This window comes from Sitophilus oryzae, unplaced genomic scaffold (assembly GCF_002938485.1).
Source record: "Sitophilus oryzae breed Bouriz unplaced genomic scaffold, Soryzae_2.0 scaffold_552_pilon_pilon, whole genome shotgun sequence".
Classification (NCBI taxonomy): Eukaryota; Metazoa; Arthropoda; class Insecta; order Coleoptera; family Curculionidae; genus Sitophilus; species Sitophilus oryzae.
The window spans coordinates 856,788-882,422 of record NW_022147143.1 but is presented as its reverse complement, the minus strand read 5'-3'; the positions used below and the strand labels follow the sequence as shown (position 1 = coordinate 882,422).

General features: G+C 33.0%; 1 protein-coding gene across 1 annotated transcript in view; it reads right to left on the bottom strand.

Annotated features, from left to right (window-relative positions):
• Positions 1–475: 475 nt before the first annotated feature.
• Positions 476–25,635, bottom strand: part of LOC115887172 (chitooligosaccharidolytic beta-N-acetylglucosaminidase) — a 27,086-nt gene continuing 1,926 nt past the window's right edge. Inside the window, exons 4-12 of the mRNA XM_030906517.1 lie at positions 21,181–21,285; positions 20,929–21,117; positions 15,261–15,382; positions 14,737–14,930; positions 14,073–14,269; positions 10,515–10,684; positions 7,585–7,784; positions 7,210–7,495; positions 476–893 (exon numbers count right to left, since the gene is read on the bottom strand). Of these exons, the coding sequence (XP_030762377.1) occupies positions 607–893; positions 7,210–7,495; positions 7,585–7,784; positions 10,515–10,684; positions 14,073–14,269; positions 14,737–14,930; positions 15,261–15,382; positions 20,929–21,117; positions 21,181–21,285 (1,750 nt within the window). The 3' untranslated portion in view covers positions 476–606. The remainder of the gene's footprint in view (positions 894–7,209; positions 7,496–7,584; positions 7,785–10,514; positions 10,685–14,072; positions 14,270–14,736; positions 14,931–15,260; positions 15,383–20,928; positions 21,118–21,180; positions 21,286–25,635) is intronic.

Sequence of the window (25,635 nt, the reverse complement as noted above, 5' to 3'; positions counted from 1 at the left end):
TTTAACCGTATTTGGTAATTTTATACAGGTATGGACAAAAAGTTATTACTCTTCAAACTAGCTAAAAAATATGTAGGTGGCGCCTTCTACAAGTAGGAGTCATAGTGACATCAAAATCAAATTTCTCATGTCAAAAAACTCCCAGACACCAATTTTCATCTAAATATTGACGTTACTTCAGAAGTTATTTGGAAAAAATCGAATTAAAAATGAAATTTCTACACCCTTTTAGGACATACCTTTATACGAACTTTTTTACTTATGTTTATCTGTAGAATATGCTGCCGAAGTTTCCAGAATACAATTCCGACCACCCTGTATATGTATCGTATTTTTAAGCCGTATAGGCTGTCCTTACCACTTTTCGTCTCGCTAGCTTGTGTGTCACGGCCTTGAATTTTTACTCCCAGCGCGCGTATAAAAGTTTCACTTCAAAAGAATTGAATGAAAATCTATTTATCAAATAAAAACACAGTTTTGTACGATTTTATTTCTTTATTACTTTCGTCTTTTGAATGTTACTTAAAAATCGCATTAAAAAAATATTTGTTCTGTAGTAAAAAAGAAGTTTGTAGGTGAGTATTAACATCAGACCAATCAAACTCGTTAAGGTTTGTTATGACTGTTAAATTTCCCGCCAATAGGACAGTTTTCTTCGTACTGCATGCACCATTCCGGTTCCAGAGCGTCCGCGTTCACGCCCAACTTGACCAGTCGCTCCCTGTGAATCAGGAACCGAGTTTCCGCCTTCCGCCACGTCGTTTCCGGTTCCGACCACAGCACTTCCGCCATGGCCGACGCCCTCGGCCACAATCGGCTGTCCAGCGAAGTGGAATCGGCTTGTTCCGTCCAGAACGTGGCTTCTGCGCCTAGGACGAGTTTCCGTTTTTCTCCTGTAACAGAAAAATAGAGAATATTACTATAGAAAGAACCTTATTAGCACATTTAGTTGGACCAGGTCTGTAAATTTATTTTCATGCCTGTTATTTTTTGAAAGTGGTATGTCTTCCGAACTGTTATTCTTCATAAACAGTTGGAAAATAACATTTTGAGACGTTGTCATTAAATTACAACGTCTCTATAGACCCTTATATTTCTCTATAGGTCCTTATATTTATTTTTATGCCTATTTTGTTTGGAAAGTAACAAGTTTTACGAACTATTATTACTAAATAATAATTGAAAAATAATAGATCATTAAATTACAACGTCTCTATAAAACACGGAGTTAGGATGACCAGGTCTGTATGGATATATTCATGCCTATAATTTTATAAAAGTAACAACTGTCGCAAACATAGAGTTAAAAATAAGTCGCAAACTATTATTCTAAATAACAGTTGGAAAATAACAGCTCTGAAAATATTAACGTCTCTATATAAACTATAGATTTAGAATGACCAGGTCTGTATGCTTATTTTCAAGCCTTCTATTTTTTCAAAGTAACAATTGACGCGAACTGTTATTTCTAAACAACAGTTGCAAAATAACAGGTCATTAAATAACAACGTCTCTATAGACCACCACTAGGTTTATATGTCTATGCTTTTATGCCTATTATGTTTGGAAAGTAACAAATTTTGACGAACTGTTATTACTAAATAACAGGTCATTAAATTACAACGTCTCTATAAACCACGGATTTTGAAATTACGGGGTCTTTATATTTATTTTTATGCCTATTTTGTTTGGAAAGTAACAAGTTTTACGAACTATTATTACTAAATAACAATTGGAAAATAATAGATCATTAAATTACAACGTCTCTATAAAACACGGAGTTAGGATGACCAGGTCTGCATGGATATATTCATGCCTATAATTTTATAAAAAGTAACAACTGTCGCAAACATAGAGTTAGAAATAAGTCGCAAACTATTATTTCTAAAAAACAGTTGGAAAATAACAGCTCTGAAAATATTACATCTCTATAAACTAAATTTAGAACTGACAGCTGTGGCACAAAGCCTCTATTTTTTTAAAAGTAACAATTGACGCGAACTGTTATTTCTAAACAACAGTTGCAAAATAACAGGTCATTAAATAACAACGTCTCTATAGACCACCACTAGGTTTGTATGTCTATGCTTTTATGCCTATTATGTTTGGAAAGTAACAAATTTTGACGAACTGTTATTACTAAATAACAGGTCATTAAATTACAACGTCTCTATAGACCACGGGTTTTGAAATTACGGGGTCTTTATATTTATTTTTATGCCTATTTTGTTTGGAAAGTAACAAGTTTTACGAACTATTATTACTAAATAACAATTGGAAAATAATAGATCATTAAATTACAACGTCTCTATAAAACACGGAGTTAGGATGACCAGGTCTGCATGGATATATTCATGCCTATAATTTTATAAAAAGTAACAACTGTCGCAAACATAGAGTTAGAAATAAGTCGCAAACTATTATTTCTAAAAAACAGTTGGAAAATAACAGCTCTGAAAATATTAACGTCTCTATATAAACTATAGATTTAGAATGACCAGGTCTGTATGCTTATTTTCAAGCCTTCTATTTTTTGAAAGTAACAATTGACGCGAACTGTTATTTCTAAATAACAGTTGCAAAATAACAGATCATTAAATAACAACGTCTCTATAGACCACCACTAGGTTTGTATGTCTATGTTTTTATGCCTATTATGTTTGGAAAGTAACAAATTTTGACGAACTGTTATTACTAAATAACAGGTCATTGAATAACAACGTCTCTCTATAAACCACAGTTTGAAATTACAGGTGCTTTATATTTATTTTATACCTTTCATATTTGTTTTGGAAAATAACAAGTTTTACGAACTATTATTACTAAATCTTGGCTAGGAAATGACCGATTAACAATTACAACGTCTATAAGAAGAAACACAAGTTGGGATGACAAGGTCTGTATGGATATATTCATGCCTATAATTTTACATATAAGTAACAACTATATGACATGAGTTTGAAATAAGTCGCAAACTATTATTTCTAAAAACAGTTGGAAGAAATAACAGCTATAGACAGAAAATATTGCGTCTCTATATGGCTATAGATTTAGAATTGACCCAGATTCATGTAATATTTTACAAGCCTTCTATTTTTAGAAAGTAACCAATTGTTTGACTATTTCCTAAATAACAGTTGCAAATAACAGATCATTAAATAACAACGTCTCTACTGGACCACACACTTCAGGTTTAGCAATACTAACGCTTTTTATTACTATTATTTTTAGGAAATATGCATTTACGACGAACTACAAACCACTAAATAACAGGTCATTAAATTACAACGTCTCTATAGACCACGGGTTTTGAAAGTGGGGTCTTTATTTATATGCCTATTTTGTTTGGGAAAGTGACAGTGATTTTAATTAATTTAAAAAAAAAAAAAAAAAAAAAATAATAGATCATTAAATTACAACGTCTCTATAAAACACGGAGTTAGGATGGTGACTGGTCCATGGATATATTCATTTATTTCATAAATAACCAACTGATAATAGAGTTAAAATGGTCACCGACTTCTTCAATAACATAGAATGGGGAGAAAATAACAGCTCACAAATGTGCTTGTCTCTAAATAAACTATAGATTTAGAATGACCAGGTCTGTATGCTTATTTTCAGAGGCTTTCTACTTTTGAAAGCTTTTAGGTGGTGAACTGTTATTTCTAAATAACAGCTTCAAAATAACAGATCATTAAATAACGCCTCTATAGACCACCACTAGGTTTGTATGTCTATGTTTTTATGCCTATTATGTTTGGAAAGTAACAAATTTTGACGAATTGTTATTACTAAATAACAGATCATTAAGGTACAACGTCTCTATAAATACAGTTTTTGATGCCCAGGGGTCTTTATGTTATTTTATGCCTATTTTGTTTGGAAAATAACAAGTTTTACAGACTAACAGCTACTAAATAACAGGTTGGCCATTGAATTAATTCTAAATTACAACGTCTCTATAAACCACGGATTTTGAAATTACGGGGTCTTTATATTTATTTTTATGCCTATTTTGTTTGGAAAGTAACAAGTTTTACGAACTATTATTACTAAATAACAGTTGGAAAATAATAGATCATTAAATTACAACGTCTCTATAAAACACGGAGTTAGGATGACCAGGTCTGTATGGATATATTCATGCCTATAATTTTATAAAAGTAACAACTGCCGCAATCATAGAGTTAAAAATAAGTCACAAACTATTATTTCTAAATAACATAGAATAGGAAAATAACAGCTCTGAAAATAATAATCTAAATAAAAAAAACTATTAAAAATCTTCAAATTTTCTGTATGCTTATTTTCAAGCCTTCTATTTTTTCAAAGTAACAATTGACGCGAACTGTTATTTCTAAACAACAGTTGCAAAATAACAGATCATTAAATAACAACGTCTCTATAGACCACCACCAAGGTTTGTCATCTATGTTTTTTATGCCTATTATCCTTTGGAAAGTAACAAAGTACGACGAACTACTAAATAACAGGTCATTGAATAACAACGTCTCTATAGACCACGGGTTTTGAAATTACGAGGTCTTTATATTTATTCCCAATACCTATTTTGTTTGGAAAGTAACAAGTTTTACGAACTATTATTACTAAAAATAATTTTTATTGTTTTAATTAATAATAATGATCAATTTAAATTACAACATCTCTCTATAAAACACGGAGTTAGGATGACCAGGTCTGTATGGATATATTCATGCCTATAATTTTATAAAAGTAACAACTGCCGCAAACATAGAGTTAAAAATAAGTCACAAACTATTATTTCTAAATAACATAGAATAGGAAAATAACAGCTCTGAAAATATTAACGTCTCTATATAAACTTCTGATTTAGGAGACGACTGAGTCTGTATGCTTATTTTCAAAGCCTTCTATTTCAGGAAATGATAACAATTGACGCAGACTATTTCATCTTCAGTTAAAATAACAGATCGTTAAATAACTCGTCTCTATAGACCACCACTAGGTTTGTATGTCTATGTTTTTATGCCTATTATGTTTGGAAAGTAACAAATTTTGACGAATTGTTATTACTAAATAACAGGTCATTAAATTACAACGTCTCTATAAACCACGGATTTTGAAATTACGGGGTCTTTATATTTATTTTTATGCCTATTTTGTTTGGAAAGTAACAAGTTTTACGAACTATTATTACTAAATAACAGTTGGAAAATAATAGATCATTAAATTACAACGTCTCTATAAAACACGGAGTTAGGATGACCAGGTCTGTATGGATATATTTATGCCTATAATTTTATAAAAGTAACAACTGCCGCAAACATAGAGTTAAAAATAAGTCGCAAACTATTATTTCTAAATAACAGTTGGAAAATAACATCTCTGAAAATATTAACGTCTCTATATAAACTATAGATTTAGAATGACCAGGTCTGTATGCTTATTTTCAAGCCTTCTATTTTTTCAAAGTAACAATTGACGCGAACTGTTATTTCTAAATAACAGTTGCAAAATAACAGATCATTAAATAACAACGTCTCTATAGACCACCACTAGGTTTGTATGTCTATGTTTTTATGCCTATTATGTTTGGAAAGTAACAAATTTTGACGAATTGTTATTACTAAATAACAGATCATTAAATTACAACGTCTCTATAAACCACGGATTTTGAAATTACGGGGTCTTTATATTTATTTTTATGGCTATTTTGTTTGGAAAGTAACAAGTTTAAAACTATTACTAAATAACATTTAGATAACAGATCATTAAATTACAACGTCTCTATAAAACACGGAGTTAGGATGACCAGGTCTGCATGGATATATTCATGCCTATAATTTTATAAAAAGCCTTCATAAACATAGAGTTAGAAATAAGTCGCAAACTATTATTTCTAAAAAACAGTTGGAAAATAACAGCTCTGAAAATATTAACGTCTCTATATAAACTATAGATTTAGAATGATCAGGTCTGTATGCTTATTTTCAAGCCTTCTATTTTTTGAAAGTAACAATTGACGTGAACTGTTATTTCTAAATAACAGCTTCAAAATAACAGATCATTAAATAACGCCTCTATAGACCACCACTAGGTTTGTATGTCTATGTTTTTATGCCTATTATATTTGAAAAGTAACAAATTTGGACGAACTGTTATTACTAAATAACAGGTCATTGAATAACAACGTCTCTTTAGACCACGGCTTTAGGATGACCAGGTCTGTATATTTATTTTCATTGTTGATATGTTTTTCAAAAAAAGATAGCAAACCATTAAATATTGTCCCTATAGACACTATAGACCATGGATTTAGGATGATCAGGTCTGTATACTTATTTTTTAAAAAAAGTGTAGCAAACTGTTATTCCTAAATAACAGTTGAAAAATAACATATCATTAAATAATAACCTCTCTATAGTCCACTAATTTATGATGAGAAAATTATATAATTATTTTTTTTTTTTTTTTTTTTTTTTTTTTTTATTGTTATTTTAACTGTTATTTTAAATAACAGTTTTTTTTTTTTTTTTTTTTTTTTTTAAATAACAGTTGGGAAATAACAGAGCATTAAGTAAAGTATAATAAAAAATGTATTAAAAAAAAAATTTTTGAAAATGTTGCTAACTGTTTTATTTCTAAATAACAGGTAATTAAATAACAGAGTCTCTATAGATCACCGTTTTAGGACGACCTACAGTCTGTATATTTATTCTCAAAATTTTAAAAAAATTATATTATTATTTTCATTTTAAATTATTATTCTTTTTTTTTTTTTTTTTTTAAATCCAGGCTTGCGAACTATTAATAAATAACAGATTATTAAGTAATGTCTCCCTATACTGCAGATTTAGGATGATCAGGTCTCTGTATTATATTCATTTTCATGCCTGTTATTTGTTGGAAGTAACAACTACCGCGAACTGTTATTTCTAAATAACAGTTAGAAAATAACAGATAAACAAGAAAATAACACGGATTTAGAATGGTCAGGTCTGTATACTTATTTTCATTCATGTTATTTTTTGAAAATAACAAGAATTGCGAACTGTTATTTCTAAATAACAGTTAAAGAGCATCAGATCATTAGATAGGAACGTCTCTAGAGATCACAGATATAGGATGATTGGGTCTGTGTAAAGTAACAAATGTTGCGAACTGTTATTGCTAAATAATAGGTCATTAAATAACAACGTCTCTATAATGATTTTTCTGTCGTACCTGCGATCTTTAGAGGTGTGTTCTCGTAGACTTTTTGCCATCCGATGTACGGCGAGCACCAGTTATTTCCGTCAGTGACCCATCCGGCGAATCCGCAGTCCAGATACAGGGCGTCGTAGTTGCTCAGGATCACTTTGTAATCGTTCTTCAGCAAGTTTTTGACGATTTCGTCATGGCCAGTTGTCCAGATCTGAACGATGTACTTGTCTTTTGGTAAATACTCGAGCAGGTATTCCTTGTGAGTGAGGTGACTGGTCCACATTATCACCGGAATAGTTTTGCCAGCCTAATAAATGTTTGTATTAATATATAAAAAAAAAATTCTCAAAAACTTTTAATTTTTTTTTGTTTTCAATTTTTTTTCATTGTCATTACCTTTTTGTAGACTTTTTCTAAAGCCTGGCTTTGGAAATGATCCCACAGCTTGATAAAGTCAGCTTCTGTGCGACCCCAGCCTTTTTTAGCCATCCATTCGACGATGGATTTTGTGTTGTTCCAACAGTTAAAGTTTACCTCGTCTCCGCCCATATGGAAGATGTCCGGTTGGAACTGATCGAACATGTCGTTGTAGATATCTAAATAATAAATTATTTCTTAAATTTTTAAGTATATAACGCAAGTAATAATAATATTAGAGAACTAATTAATTCGTTTTAATTAAAAGATAAAACCTAAAAACCCGAAAACGAAAAGTTACTATACAGGGTGAGTCTTAAAAAGGTGCAACTATTTTCAGAAGAGCTGGTAGATATCGATAAAAGAACCATATTTTCTCATGACCGTTTTCAAATAAAAAATAAAAAAAAAAAAAAAAAAAAAATGAAAATTTCCAAAAAAGTTTTTTTTTTGTTTAAATTTTGAAACCACTGGTTTGCTTTTCTGCAGGTTTTTCTTTCTCATAAATTTAATCTACGTAGGCCCAGCATTTTTACGACTTGACCACGCCTTGTTTACTGAACACGTTGGATTAGTTACAAAAATAATTGAAAATACCTTGGGTATTAAAAATAAATTTAACGTTTTTTATAACGTTGTGCCGACGTTGGACTAGTACTACAGCAAAGTACAAGCTTCTGCGACGTCGAATAAACGTTGTCTTGTAAACATTTTTGCTTAAGTGATCTTTATGTGATTCGGACAGCGTAGTTACAACGTTGGACAATATAGAATTCCGACTCGGTTTTTCGGTTCTATTCAACGTTATGCAAGCATGCGTCTGTTTTACTAATTCCAACGTTGTTTAGATTTCTTATTCTTACGTTGGTAGGACGTCGAGTCACTAGCTTTTTGCAACTGTATTGTACCATAACCTTAAATCTTAAATTTCACTTCATTGTTCTGTTCAGTCAGACAGTTCAGTGCTGTTTTGTTTTTATAAAACTTAATTAAAATGGGACATAAGAAAGGGTAGATTTAAACCATCCGACATAATATATTACCGATAGTTTATCCACTCACTCGTTTATTTAGATTATGGAGGGCGGCTCGAAGCTAACTCTAGGATGACTAAATTAGGCAATCTAGCGACTAGTATACTACCTGGTAAGACCGAACTGCGACTTTATTATTCCAGTATGCGACTACTCGAAGAACTTTTCCATACAATCTCCAAAACAACAACAAAGTGAAAGCCGCCATGTTGTTAAATAAGAAAATGTTTCGTTCCTAAAATAGCAATTCCTGCTTTTTGAAAACTTGAAATATTTGACCCTAAAAAACGCGGAAACAATTTTTTTCGACTGCAAATAAATTATTCTCATTTTACTAAAAAAAATTCAAGAAAATTTTTTTTTAAAACTTCTTTTATTTTAAGGCCCATTAGTATTTTCAAAGTAGAAACAATACAGTTATCAATAAAGTTGTTGCGTTTAACTTTTTTGCCTAGGTAACGAGTTACAGAGTCAGTTAAAGTGTTTCAGCCAATAATTATGATCTTCCAAACATCCTCCACTTAAAACTTTTGTTTTGTTTTCCTTCACTGCCATCTGACATATGTCTCTAAGTAAATCCTATAAAATAATATTTTTACTATAATTATCCCAATTTAGGATAAAACGCAACTTAGACGCCATATTAGTTTTGTCTTTCTGTGAATTAGGATTTTAAACGTTGCAGTTTGTACTAAATTCTAGCCAACGTCGGTATCAACGTCGTTTCGACCCAAAAATTATTCTCCAAACTAGTGCAGACTAGGGTTGGCAAGAGGTTGTGACGACGTTGCGCCCCGACGTTTGGTCGCGTGACACAACGTTGTCCCGACGTCCAAATGCTGCTTGGGATGTTGTCATATTATCAAGAAATAATATTTTTACCTATTTTTTTATTCCAATGTTTTTCAGAAAAACTCCAAATTTTAAAATTTTTATTTTTTGCGTAAAAACCTCATAAAAACGTGTTTCTGGGGTCGAAATACCGGGTGCGTCTCAAAAGTTTCTCATCCCTACAACTTTTTTATTTTTCCTTATAAAACAACGATATTTGGTATGTTAGTATATGACATAAATTGGGATTGATTGACGTATTCAATTGTTTTCAGTCACTTCCGGTTTCAACGGAAATTACTGTAACTTTTGATTTTTAAATGGCACCCTCGGTATTTTTTTACTTTATTCGATAGAAAATGACATTCTGAATCGAATTACATATCATATGTCAACTTTTGATAACATGCGGTTCATAATGACAATTTGATTGAAAACCAAGTGTGTGGTATCAAATTATTCGTAAAAAAATGCCTTTTCCAAATATGCTTACGAGCCACCCTTGTTCCCTTTGAAAAAATTAGGATATGATTAAAAATACGATTTGGGCATCTTTTAACCGACCAGGACAAGACACTAAAAACATTAGATGATCAAATCTATTTTTCCAAGGCTCCTTGATTAAAATTTAGTGTTTTTAACACAGCCATGACACTCTAGATTGAAATTTAAAATATAATTTGTTTTTGAGTGACTACATGATATGTCATTCGATGGAGAGTGTCATTTTCTATCGAATAAAGTAAAAAAATACCGAGGGTGGCATTTAAAAATCAAAAGTTGTAGTCATTTCCGGTGAAACAGGAAGTAACCGAAAACAATTGAATACGTCAATCAATCCCAATTTATGTCATATACTAACATACCAAATGTCGTTGTTTTATCTGAAAAACTAAAAAAGTTATAGGGGTGAGCCACTTTTGAGACGCACCCGGTATACAACCCCTAAAAATATTTGCTCTTATTTAATACTCTCCATGTATAGTGGCATATTAAAATCAAGACGCGTTATTCTTTGAATAAATAAAACTTATATGTACTGACCTGCAATTACGTCATACAATTCTGGCTTAGTGACGTCAAATTGGCCACACGGTGGCTCGACACAGTAGTCCTGCCAGGGTTGCCAGTTGAAGCATGTTACTAAGTTGGTGTTCTGCCAGCCCTCTCCTACGTGAGCTGGAGCATCAAATTCGGGCAGTACCCTCACACCCCTGAAATCCATTTATATTTTTTAGGTTATTCTACACTCCTAAAGTAATATTGTTTGGTTCCCTTTGATGAGCAAAGCATATTTTAATAATACCCGTTATATGTGTTACTAGGGCGTACCAGCGACTTCGTTCGCGTCGAATTAATCATTTGTAATGGTGATGATAAAGCAAAGCAAGAATTTCCATTAACATACAAACTGGATAAAATTTTCTCACATTTATGTCAGCATGAGAAAAAAACAATATGGCGATATTATTATATAAATTGGTAATATTTGAGGGGTAGTTTCATCTCGTTGGAATTTGACTTTCCAAAAATCCGTTTGCCAAAAATCAGCTTTAAACGTCAAGCAGTTTAAGTAGAATCGTGATTTCTCAATGGTCATATTTTATTAAATACCCTGTATAAATTTTTAAAAAATCTTAAAATATGTAAAACAGCAAAATAAAATATAGCTTTTTTACATCAAGCGCTTTAAGCAGGATCGTGATTAATCAATGACCAGATTTTTCGAAACACCCTGTATACATTTTTAAAAAAAATTAAAAAGTTTAAGCATTTTTTCGGAAACTTGATCGTTTTTTAAATAAAAAATATTGTAATATTTGAGGGGTGGTTTCACCCTCTTGGAACTGGAGTTTCGAAAAATCCCTTCTTATCGAACCTCTACACCCTAGAATCAACCTGTATGCCAAAATTGAGCTTCTTACGTTGAGTGGTTCGAGCAGGATCGTGATTAATCAGTATGTTACTTTACTTAAGGATTACTTAAGGATTTTATATATTAGTATCAAAGACATTATAAAGATAGACCGAACATCTCATTCATAAATACTCGTTGGTAGTGTATCAAACATTCCAATGTGTCAAACAAGGACAGAAGAGACAGAGAAGTCTAAAATTTCCGACCCCGGCAACTAGGCACATTTGGATTGTTCTAATGGCCAGTGGCGTATCGTTTTTTGGAACGAATTAGTAAAGTAAAAATAAAGTAATTAGTAAAATTTTTACTCCATATTAATATACTACATTAACACTTTTTCGTCAGATGAGTTTTGTTATAAGGTCTAATATAATAATACAATTAATATCCCACATATACTTATGTTGAAACGTTAGTAGTTTTCGAAAATCGCTCCAACGTCAATTTTCAATTTAAACTTTCAGTTACTCTTATATAAACTTTCAGTTACTTTTGAATATTTACAGGGTGACTCAGGCTTCCGAAATAGTTCTATATTAGGTTTGTGGTTGGTGACTTTTCTTTCAATTTTTTTTTCAGAATATGGAGGAATTTAAGCACATTTTAGACATTTTTGTAAACATAGGTGGCCGGAACATATTTTCAAACCAAAGTTGTAGATTTGCCATTAAATTTCCATTCCAGAAATACCTAGGGTTGCCACTTGTCCTTTTTTGAAAAGGACAGTCCTTTTTTAGAATAACTTGTCCTTTTGATTTTTTTTTACTTAAAAAGTCATTTTTATTTACGTAATACATACATTTTTATTTTTTCCCTGAGAAAATTACCTACAGCAAACAGAAATATTCTTTTCGCCCAAATTTAATTAGGAATGTTATAAAACTTAACTTATAAATAAATTTTTCTTGTTTAGATTAGGTAACATTATTTAGAACTTCCCGTTTAATCTCAAATGATAGTTTAGGTTTTAGTTTTACCTTTTTTTATCTTAAAAAGAACTTTTCAAAATTAGTACCGAATTAGTAACGATTTAGTTGGTTCGCAATCGATAGCTTCCTGTGAAGTACTGTGTAACAGTTGTTTAATCTTGTCTTATTAATAACTTCCTATACCTAAAATCAATATTTACTTTATATTGTGTTTTTTTTGAAAATATAAGACAAGATTTGACTCTTTCGGTCTTCTTCTTGTATTATGATGGCTCTGATACGAGGCAATTGCCTTTTAGTCTCGCAATAGAAGGCATTTATCATAAAAGTATAAAATCTGTGTGCTACAGTATGGGATTTCTGTCATAATAATGAATACCTATTACGTTTATTTACAAATCCATTACTTTTTAAAGGTAGCTTCATCAGATAATCAAATTTTAGTTAAATGTCCTAATCTTCATGAACTGTATTAAGCATATGTATTACGGTTTGAATCACCCTGTATGTTGACAAAAATATTTTGAAAATGTGTGTTACAATGGCCCCCATCTTATGTAAAAAATTGAAATAAAAATCACAAGCCAAAAACGTAATAGGTAAAAAGCTTTTTTGGAGGCCTGGGTCGCTCTCTATATAGGTATGCATAAAACTAAGAATTATTTACAGTTCGTCCCATTCTAAAAAAAGTTAAACACACCGTACAAATAACGCTAGGAAGATGTATTTGTCCGGTGGTAAAAAATTATCTAAACAAGGCCGAAGAGACAGATATAATAAAGCAATAAAATGTAAAAAAGGTCGAGTAAACACCTTTGTTTATTTATTGAGCAAAATTCTTTTAGAATATCGTATATAATGACCAAAATAGGACGCAATTTTAAGAAAAAAATGTCACTTTCTGGCTTATAATAAAGTTTCAAATGTAACGTTTATATTCAAATTTGTTATTTATGATCTACAACAGTTAGGTAGTAGTGAGACAATTATAATTCAATTACCGGCTACTACGTTCTTGTTTTAATAGATCAAAATTCAAGCAAATATAATTAGAAATTATTTTAATTGTGAGAGGCTCCGTTATTGGGACGCCTATGTACGATTACGGCGCGGCGGAAACAATACCTACCTGAAAAAGACAAATTCGGGTAATTTGAGCTTATTTGTCCACACATTTGACACTGTCGTACCATATTGAAAATTCTCAGATTCAAAAGTACGTTAAACAAAAACAAAAACTACTGAAAAACACTGAAAAGTTCACTTCGGACTTGATTCCGACTTCAAACACACCGTAAGCTAAACGTAGTACGCTACTATAACGTACCAGGGCCGTCGCGAGGTGTGGTGGGACGGACGGCTCATTTCATTCTGGAAGACTAGCAGCGACGTTGCCAATAGTTCTGAACGTTTCAGCATTAAACAGTAGTAAACATGTCCTTTAATAGTAACACATATATCCTCTGGTTAATAACCATATTATTACGCATGCTTCTTTAAGAATAAACTATTAATTTAATTAAGAAATTGAGATTTATTGATATCCGGTGAAAGTTTTAAAGTCACCTTTTCTGCAAATCAAACTAAGTAGATAGGCGCAAATTTGATATGTGGCAATGTCGCCTTCTCTATCTCAGTTGATTTTTACAGTACGTAGTCAACCTCCAAATGTTTGATCGGGTTAAAATGCATAATGTGATATCTGTTCTTCCTAAATCTATGATTAGTATAGATTAATATCATCAAGTGATTTACCTTTCTTTGCCATATTGGATAATCTCTTGGACATCTTGAGCAGTGTACACCTTATTCGCAGAATAAGCGCCATATTTGGATAGTTCCGGTCGTGATTTGGACACATAAGGAAAACTATGAGAGTCAGTAATATGCCAGTGAAAAGTATTTAGCTTTGCTGCTCCCATTGCCGTTAGAGTCTTCTTGATGCTTTCAACCTGAAAGTAAACAATAAATTTAAACAAGACGTTGTATATACCATACGATCGAAAAAAAAACGACGTTATGGGATTAATAAATAATAATTTAAAAATGATTTTTAAATGGTGTAGTTTGAAACTCGAGAAAAAATGTTTTTTTAGAAATAGAGTTGCCTTTTTATAATTAGTGTTAATTTTTGACAAGTTTTGTTTCAATTTTTAGTAAATGACGTCTAGAGATTAACCTCGCGAAAATTATCATTGATTTTCATTTCCCAGCAGCTGTCTTTGGCGCTGTTTTTTTTTTTCGATCATACGGTATAGTTATTCTCGTGCGATTTCGTTAAAGGAACCAAAATTAGTAAATATTTATCATTAATATCATTTTAAGGGTTGCTATAGTCTGTTCAAATATAGAGTGCATGAGAGTGACAGTTGTTTTATGTCATTTTAATTCGAAAGTTTATTGTTTTCTTTTCGGTTACCGTTATAAAATTTCTGGAAGTATCTAGTAGAATTCCTCGATAGTGATATGCAGGTTTATCGGTGATGAGGACATCTCTGGCAATTTGCAATTCGTCCCTTAAATCGTCAAAAATTATCAGTTGATTCAACGTTTCCAGCCCATGTCTAGCACCGAAAAAATTTGGTGCGGTTACTAAAGCTTGAACTCGACCATCTAAAATTTATTGAAAATCGAGATTAACACTTTATACAATACTAACGAAAAAAAACGGCGTCAGAGATGGCTTAGAAATGAAGATCGCTGCTATATGTGTGAACTTATATGGAGAATATCATCGATCGTCATTTCTAAGCTAACGCGACACCGTTTTTGTGGACAATAGCTAATCAGTTACCTATCAACAACGTTTATAGTGGCCATGCCAATATTACACATCTTTATTTATTAATTATAATTAGTTAATAACTTTTTGTAGTGGAAGGAAATGCCTTGCGAAATTCGGCATTTTTTACATTTTATAGTTTTGATGGGATAGTATTTTACCTGAAGATTCAGAAACTTTTAGCGTGTAACTTTCATCTAAGTCTAAACTGAATTGATCGATATTGGAATTTTTAATGTCCAAAGTGACGACTAAAGATTTTCCTCCTTTGGGTACGACATTCCTGAAACAATTATTAAATCAGTTATTGTCTTCTATACCTCATTATAACATAATATATAAAATACGAAGGTTGTTTTTTATATTTTGCATATAGAAACATAGTAGGCGCCTGTCAACATAATATATCAAATGTCAAAAAATTAACTGTCATCTTTAGTTAACTTAACGCCAAAGTTTTAGACCGCTTCGTTTAAACCTTTGAATAAGAAGACTAAGGAAGGAGCATAATGCTATCCATGTATTCATGCATGGTGGGCGGAAAAAGCACCATAAAAGCTCTCTAGGGTGGGGATCATTGACAGTTCTGTTTGACGATTCATTTGACACATTTGAATTTGATCTGAAATTTTGTGGATTTGTCAGTCTTTACGGAGCTTATTTTATGTTATTTATTATTTATTCTACTACTGATAGTTGTATAAAGGTAGTAAATCTAGATGGAAATTGTGGCAGCACTTAAATTAACAGTGACACTAGGTATCGCGATTTATCGAAAAAGACTCTAAAATAGTTGGTTGTGTAGCGTGCGGTAGATCTCGGCAAAAATTGAGTGAAATAATGGAACAACTTTTCGCTAGTAAGTGACTATATAATATACATACGTGTAGTAAACCGATCATTTATGAAATTCACTTAAATTAACTAAATTATATATTTTTTCTTGCATTTTAGCTTTTTTTTATTACTTGTCAAAGATTAGATGTCAAAGAATTTAGATACGTTAATTTGACTTACCTGCTTCAGTAGCGTATCGGATGTTTGTGGTAATAAATACTTATTATAACTTATCTATTTTTATTAGAATTATATATTTTATAACAATTTTAATAACTACCAACATTTATTCACAACGTAAAATAAAACAACAAATTATTGAGTCTACCCCACGTCTACCCTACATCATAGTTTTACATTTTTTACATAAAATTAGAACGACACTGATAAACCGGAATTTAAGTCGGCCATATTTGAGGCCCATCGCGGGGTACCTAAGATTTTTGATATGCTCCTTCCTTAGTCTTCTTATTCAAAGGTTTAAACCTGTACTTTGCACTGAATTTTTGAAGTAGACGAGAAAATTTTCACGCAATATTTTTCTACAATTTCTGGAGGCAGTTGGCTCAACAAGAATGCCTTGCCGAGTTGGTTTATGTTTTCGGCAATTAAGCACCACATCAGTCGACTATTTCTGGCTGGTATATGAAGGATTTAAACGTGGATGGATTAGTTTTAGCGATGATCCAAGAACAGGCCCACCGACAACGGCAGTCATCCAGGAAAACGTCGATGCTGTAAGTAAGCTGATCCAAGAAGATCAGCATATCATATATCATGAAATTGAAGCATCATTGGGCATTTCAAAGACCACAATTCATAAAATCTTTATATATAAAGCGAATCTTTATTTAAAAAATAAAGATTCGCGTGACAAATTTGGGTTCAGTGTGGATTATAAAGATGATAAGGGAGCTTATCCTTATACCGCTAACAAAAATAATTAATTTGTGCTTTAGGGAATGCATTTTTCCATGTTGTCTCAAGGAGGCTGTTGTTGTACCCGTATTCAAAAAGGGGGACAAGAATGATATATCTAATTATCGTCCGATTTCACTGCTTCCTGTTTTTCAAAAATCATTGAGAAATGTATGGCCTCAAGAATGGCGTTATTCCTTGAAGATAATTTATTGCTGAACGACCAACAGTTCGGCTTCAGGTCAGGACACCAACGCACTGTACTGTGCTGACTATTCTGGACCTCGTGTCATTCATCTTGGAGGGCATTGAGGGTAGGGAACATGTTGGCGCGGTATTTTGCGATTCGTAAGTAAAGCCTTCGATTGTGTGTCTCACGAGTTACTCATTAAAAAACTCGACTATTATAATTTTAGTGAGGGTGATGTTGCCCCTTTGAAATCCTACATGGAGGACAGAATACAGAGAGTGGTCGTTGATGGTGGCTGTGGTCGAACCCAAGACCTCTTAAAAATGGTGTCCCACAAGGCTCAGTACTGGGCCCTTTACTTTTTTGATTTATATAAACAACTTACCACATATCCGACGTTGACGACACTACGTTTTATTCGCAGATGATACAGCGGTCTCGGTCAGAGGAAAGAACTAAAAGACCTAGGGGGACGCGCGGATGACGCTCAAGCGAGGGCGGCTGACTGGTTCGGGAAAAATAACCTAGTTTTAAATGAGGCCAAAACAAATCGTGTAATTTTTTCTTTGAGGAGTGCCCTTGAGGACTCGTCAACTTCTCCAGGGAATCTGTTCCATTTTAGGGGTTCAGTTGGACAGTGAAATGAGATAGAAATGCTCATATTGAGGCAACTATGCAGAAGCTAAGAAGCGCGCTCTTCGTTCTGCGTGTATTTGTCAGGTACTGTTTCCTGTTGCGTATTGCGGACGGCTTACTACGCTCTTTTTCATTCTGTGATGTCCTACGCTGTTTTGGCTTGGGGTCACGCACCTCAGTGGCGCAGGGTTTTCGCGCTTCAGAGGAGGAGACTGAGAGTTGTCGGAGGATTGGGCTACAGGGATGATTGCAGGAAACCTTTAAAATGTTAAATATACTTACTCTCCCAAATCTTTATATATTGGAAAATCTATTATTATATATTGTTTAAAAAGCCAATACGGAAAAATATCCCACAAATGCTCAGCACGGCTCTCACATGACACTCGTAGGGCGGAGCACCTCAGTATCCCTATACGCATGGATGAAAGGTCTCGAGATGGACCTAGATACTGGGGTGTGAAGTTTTACAATAAACTCCCGGATGGGTATAAACTATTGTCCGATAAGGTGTTTAAAGGCAGGGTTCGTGGCTGGTTACTTGAAAATCCACTGTATGACACGACGGAGTTTCTTTCAAGTGATATACATATTAATCTCACTTGATGGAAACTCCTTCTACAACTAGAATATTAGAGATTCTGGAAACTCCACCCCCTATATTTATATTAAAATGTATTAACTAGAATATATAACTGTCATTGTATACCCATCTAATATGATGGTTTTAACTTTGTCTTTTGTGTTAATTTTTAAGTTAATTGTGTTTTATATATGTATTTTATTTTATATTTTGACTTATGTACGCCACTATTTGTATGGTATTGACATCAATAAATTATTCTATTCTATTCTATTCTATTCTATTCTAAAATTTTACATGAAGAATTATGAGTAAAAAAATGAGTTTCTCGTTGAATACCGTATCTGTTGACGGAAGAACAGAAAGCAATAATTAGAGTCAATTGGTGTCAAAAAACTCTACACCACCGGTTTAACGCAGGAAACTCAATGGTGATGAATCCTGGATTTACTCTTATGAACCCGAAAATAAACGTCAGTTGGATGTTTGGATGTTCCGAGATGAACCAAAATCGACGAAAGTTATCCGTTCTCGAAGTGTTTCCAAAAAAATGGTGGCGACATTTGTCTCAAAAGCGGGTCGTGTAGCAACAATTCCTCTGCAAGATCAAAGAACTGTTGCTGCTGATTGGTGGTTATCTAGTTGTTTGCCGGAATAATTGCTGAGTTTCCAAAAAGCAACCCTCAACGACGAAAAATCCTTCACCAAGGCAATGGAAATTCCCACACAACTCGAAAAACATTTGAGTCTTTAAAGCAAGAAACCATTGAATTGTTGGACAATCCTCCCCAAGTAGCATTTTCACGACTTGCGACCACATGTTTACTAAACACAACGTTGGATTAGTTACAAAAAATAGTTAGCTCCGTACCTTGGGTATTAAAATAAATGTAAACGTTGTTGTGAAGTTGTGCCGACGTTGAACTAGTACTACAACAAAGTAAAAGCTTCTGCGACGTCGAATAAACGTTGTCTTGTAATCTTTTTTGCTTAAGTGATCTTTAGAACGTAGCTACAACGTTGGACAATATAGAGTTTTCCGATGTCAGTTTCAGGACCTATTCCAACGTTATGCAAACGTCGTCTGTTTTACTAATTCCAACGTTGTTTAGATTTCCTTATTCTTACGTTGGTAGGACGTCGGGTCACTACATTTTTGCAACTGTATTGAACCATAACCTTAAATCTTAAATTTTCACTTCATTGTTCTGTTCAGTCAGATAGTTCAGTGCTGTTTTTGTTTTTATAAAAAAAAAATTAATTAAAATGGGACATAAGAAAGGTACATATAAAACTAAATTTAAATATACATCGACATATATTACCGATAGTTTATCCACTCCCTCGTTTATTTAGATTATAGAGGGCGGCACAAGCTAGACTCTAGGATGACTAAATTAGGCAATCTTGCGACTAGTATACTACCTATTATTAAGGCCGAACTGCGACTTTATTAGACCAGTATGCGACTACTCGAACTACTCCATCTTAATCTCCAAAACAACAAAGTGCAAGCCGCCATGTTGTTAAATAAGAAAATGTTTCGTTTCTAAAATAGCAATTTCTGCTTTTTGAATACATTAACTTGAAATATTTGACCCTAAAAAACACGCGGAAACAATTTTTTCGACTGCGAATGAATTATTCTCATTTACTAAAAAAAAATTCAAGAAAATTTTTAAAACTTCTTTAATTTTAAAGGCCCATTAGTATTTTTCAAAGTAGAAACAATACATTTATCAATAAAGTTGTTTGCGTTTAACTTTTTTTGCCTTGGGTAACGAGTTACAGAGTCGGTTAAGTGTTTCAATAATTATGATGTCTTCAAACATCCTCCACACTTAAATACTTTTGTTTTTTGTTTTCCTTCACTGCCATCTGACATATGTCTCTAACTAAACCATAAAAATAATATTTTTATAATTACAATTATCCCAATTTAGGATAAAACGCGACTTAGACGCCATATTAGATTTGTATTTCTGTGAATTAGGATTTTAAACAACGTTGCAGATTGTACTAAATTAGGCTTCTAGCCAACGTCGGTATCCAACGTCGTTTCGACCCAAAAATTATTCTCCAAACTAGTGCAGACTAGGGTTGGCACGAGGTTGTGCCGACGTTGCGCCCCGACGTTTGGTCGCGTGACACAACGTTGTCCCGACGTCCAAATGCTGCTTGGGTCCATACAGTCCCGACGATAAGTTCTAACGACTTTTTTATTTTTCCAAAAATTAAGAATAAAAAATGTGTGGTCAAATGTTCCAGTCCCCAGAAGATGCAGTCAGTGCCTTCAAAAACGCAATTTTGAAGGTACCAACAAGCAAGTGAAGTAACTGTTTTCAGAATTGGTTCCAACAGATGTAAAAATGCATTTCTCTTCATTGGGAATACTTCGAAAAATAATATTTTTAAAAGTTATGTACTGTTTTTTTCTACGTCTATATGCAAAATATAAAAACAACCCTCGTAATAGTAATTTTTTAAATAAGTGTGTTTTCTCGTGTTTTTTCCACGTATGCCCACTTGCAAATTACCTACTTGTGAGTGTTTTCTCAGCAAATACTTGCTGGTCTATGAGTTTTAGATAGATATTCCCCAAAAATATGGATTTATTTAAAATTTATGATAAAATTTGCCATATTTTTTAGATTTTCGGACCTACCTTGGTACCAGAACTTCAATTTGTTTTCTGAATATCTTAGAAGCTCCTCTGACCAGTGAGAAAATCGGACTTTCAGATTTTGCACCCAATATATCAATGCTGTTGATGTTGATGGCTGTCAGGAAATTTCCTACAGATAAATCTCCTGTAGGTTTGGGCCATATCGCTGCAGCATCCGCACAGAAGATTCTACAGAATCAATTGAAAAATAGAGGAAATTAATATAAAAAAAATAATTGCATTGATTATTACCTGCAAGCTGGCAAACTTAAGGCAGTGTTTTCAGTCTCATTAGTGATTGGTCTTTTTTGGCAGTATCCTTCCACACATTCGTATCGCCATGGTGATTTTAAGGCGCTGAAAAAAGTGTACTAAATAAATAGTGATAGGTGATATTTTTAAAAATCGATACTATAATAACGGAATAGACGTCAAAAAGCACCGAAAAATTGAAAAAAATCAAATCTGATTATTTCTCTGAGACTTTAACTACATACATACAACCAAACTTATATAATAATAATAATAATATGTCTTTATTTTAATAATCCTCGGCGAATTTCAGTAAATAACTGCTTAGTTAACCGAGTACCATTACAGTATAACCTAACAAATAATATCAATATCCACTACCTTATCTTAAATTAATATATCAAATGTATAAATATAATAACAAAAAAAAAACAACAGAAAAAATACAAAAAAATATAAAAAATATAAAGCATTAACAAAACTATTAGTGTAACACATAGAGCACACATAGAGAACAATTAATACCTATAAGTACATTATGCAATAACATAAGACAACAGGCATGTATTGGTGTTGATGAAGAGAGAGCCAAGGAGAGGCATAGTTGGCTGGCTTCAAAAAGTATACTCAACTCACATTATGGAATAATAAATCTCTGAACCCCGATCTAAATGAACCGAGGGACTTAGCTATTAAAGCACTTGGGCAGGAATTATATAACGAGACCGCAGAATACGTAAATGATCGTCGATATAAAGAGGTCTAATATTGAGGTAGATATAACTGGTTAATATTTCGGAGTGTCTCTGCTATGAACAGTTTGGCGCAGTTTTTAATTTAGATTTTAAATATAATGGTGTCTGTAATTTAATTACTTTGTGTACAAAGGTAGCCAAATGCAGTCTACGGCGTTCATACATATTAAGCCACTTCAATTCTTTAAGCCAAGGTGAGATATATGCTCCCCTCTATCCAGAGAACAAATAAAACGTACACATGAATTTTGAATCTTCTGTATTCTGGAAGAGGAGGTGCACGTCAAAGACAAAGGTCCATACACAATGTCAGCATAGTTGGCATGGCTAAGAACCAAACTGTCACATAGGCTACGTTTCAATGCTTGACTCATAATATTTTTATTCCCTATACAATCCCCTCAATGCTGTATAACTTTTTCTGCACAATCGAATTGACATGATTTCGAAATATCAAATCACAGTCTAGAGCCAAACCCAAATTCTTGACAGTTTTTAATGGATGGATTATTTCGTTATTCAGTTTAACAGATAATCCCTTTGCTAAGTACCCTACCAAAACAAATCATTTGAGTTTTGCCAAGATTCAACTGAAGACCATGATTCAATGAGTATTTACTTATTTTCTCAAGAGCAGAATTAATATTATTGTAAAGCAGCTGCTGCATTTTCAGCAGTGTAAGTTGCATATATTTGCGTGTCATCAGCAAATTGATGCAGTTCGCAATCCCACAACATTATTTTTTCAAATCAGCGGTGTAAATAAGGAACAAGAGTCGTCCCAAAATGGAACCCTGAAATACACCCTAGAAAGCGGTAAAGCATCCGACTGAGCCTCATCGAGAACTACACACTGGCATCTATTAGACAAATAACTGCCAACCAATTCCACAACATTTTCCGAAAACCCGTAATAATGAAGCTTTGCCAGTAAAGGTCATGCCCCAAAGGTGTCAAATGCCTTAGTATAATCTAATAGAAGCAGACTTGCACCCTTACCTGTATCTAATTCTATTAATATATCATCCAAAACTTTAGCTAAAACGGCAGAAGTACCATATTTACTCCTGAATCCTGACTGGCAATCAGGGATCAAATTATGTTTAGTTAAATGATTTAAAACTTGACTATATACCAACTTTTCCAATATCTTTGATAAAACTGGCAATTTACTTATAGGTCGAATGTCTTTTAAACTTGTAGGATTGAGATTTTGGCAAGGGCATGATCATTGCATTTCTCCAACTAATCGGAAAATAGCTATTATTTAAACAGCAATTGTAAATATGAGCAAGGTAGGGGGCAATATAAGGACAGCACAATTTAACCATTAATAGAGATATACCATCGCAGCCTGCTGCATTGGATTTAATGCTAGCAAGGGCATCAAGCAGATCTGCTTCATTAATGCTATTAAACTGAAATGTTTTTCACGTGCGCTAATGTGTTATTATTGTAAAGGTTAACAGTAACAGGATCAGTCACACATTTCAGAGCCTCTAGAGTCTACAAAATGGCGATTTATTGTGTTCATCATCTTTAAGATTATCTGGAATTTTTTAGTATTATTGCGCTTATGTACATTTAAATTATTAAGTGCTTGCCATATTTCACGCTTACTGAGATTTTTTCGAGTATTTTCGAGATATTCATATTTACTTCTTCGCACTTCTTGTGTAAACTTATTTTTAGCTCTCTTATAAACTGCATAATCCTCCAGACTTAATGTTTTTTTATACCGACTAAAGGCACGGTTACGATCTTTTTTCAAAAGACGAAGTTCCGTACTAAACCATGGTGCTCTTGGTTTTGTCAACCTTACTCGTCGAAAGGGGGCATGTTTTTCAAAGAGACCCATTATATAATTAGTGAAAATATCAATTTTACTATCAATATCATTAGTATGAAATATTCTTTGCCAACTCAATCTACGCAAGTCATTATTAAACTCAGTCTCATCAAAATTCCGAAAATCTCTATAAGAATGAAATTTAATTTTTTCTTTACTTATATATATGGAATCATTCTTTATTTTTGACTAAATTTCTTGCAAAGATAAAAATTGGTATACAACTTTAAGATACGGCTTTTTATTGTAAATAAAAATGATAAAAAAGAATAAACGACTGCTGCGATTTATTTTCTTTTGAATTTTGCGTTCAGTAGTAAAATCACCATTGTCCGGTAATTTTCATTCAATCCAAAAAAATTAAAAAATGCCTTATGTTGGATTAACAGATGTATAGAGGGGAAGAATTATTGCTCTTACCGAACAAGGAATGCTCCAGAGAGACGTAGCAGAGATAGTAGGCGTTACCAAGGGTGTATCGAAAACATATACAAGGTACTTAGAATTAGCAACACACAAGGATAGGCCCTGGCAAAGTCGTCAAAGAGTCACAACTGAACAACAAGACCGCCTTGTGTGTTAAATTGCTAGAATAAATCTCAATGTTTCTCATCCAGAGCTAAAAAGACAACTTCTGGCAGCTACAAGTGTGAACGTTTCAGTTGAAACCCATAAGAAAAAGGCTTCGTGCATGAGGGTTTTACAGTAGGAGAGAGTTACGGATCCCACAGTTATCTCGGCAAAATAAAATTGACCGGCTAAATTGATGCCTTCAACATCAAAACTGGACAACTTAGAAATGGCAAATGTTCTTTTTTCGGATGAGACCAGAAATGGTCTAAGATCAGATAACTATCGAATTCGGGTTCTCAGAGCTCCAGGAAGACGAGAGATACTTCAGGCTGCCAAATCTGTACCAAAATATAAAGGAGGTACTGTAATGTTCTGGGGAGGTATTATACTGGGAGCAAAAACTCCATTGTTACCACTGCTACAAATTTTAACGGGTCGGAGATATGTTGATTTGGTGTCTTGAAACGGAAGGTGTCATAGTTTTGGATTGGCCTGCCTATTTACCAGATCTAAACCCTATCGAACACTTGTGGGACTAGCTCAAAAGAAGAGTTAGAGCTCGTCGAAACAATCCAGGAAATCTCGCAGAGCTTATTGATGCAGCATTAGCAGAATGGGAAAACATGCCCCAAGACAACTTTGATAATTTAATAAGAAGCATGCCAGCGCGGATAGAAGCTTGCATAAGGGCTAGAGGTGGCAACAAGGAATATTAAAATTATCGATTTTCTTTTTGTTTATGCTTTTTGGCTATTAAAAATTTAAATTTTAATTTCGTTTCAGAAACCAAAAAAATACCATTTTGTTTATTTTGAGAACTGATTAATTTTTTTATTGCTATATGGATTATTTTTAATTAAAAGTCATTTGTAAGGACTGAGTTTTATTCATAAACACAAAATTTTCATACATCTCAAAAATTATGAAAAATAATAGATTCCGTATAAGTTTGGTTGTGTGTATTTTAACAGAACGTCAACGGTTTTTATACACGTATCAATTTAAAAAAAAACTAAAGTGTTCTCGAATAGTTTCATTTAAGATATTTTACGAGAAGAGATATACTTCCCATTACGTGTCCGTTAAGCCCCATACTCACACTTCGCTCCTTCCTCGCCTTACTTCCTTGCGTTACTTCCTCGCGTTCCTTCGTCCCTTCGCTTCCTTCCTTCGTCTATTCGATGCTTGGAAATTAGTCAGTTATGCAACAACACACCACAAAATATTTTTAATATAGCAGCTACATGTTTAATACGAAATATCTAGTAACCTCTAAAA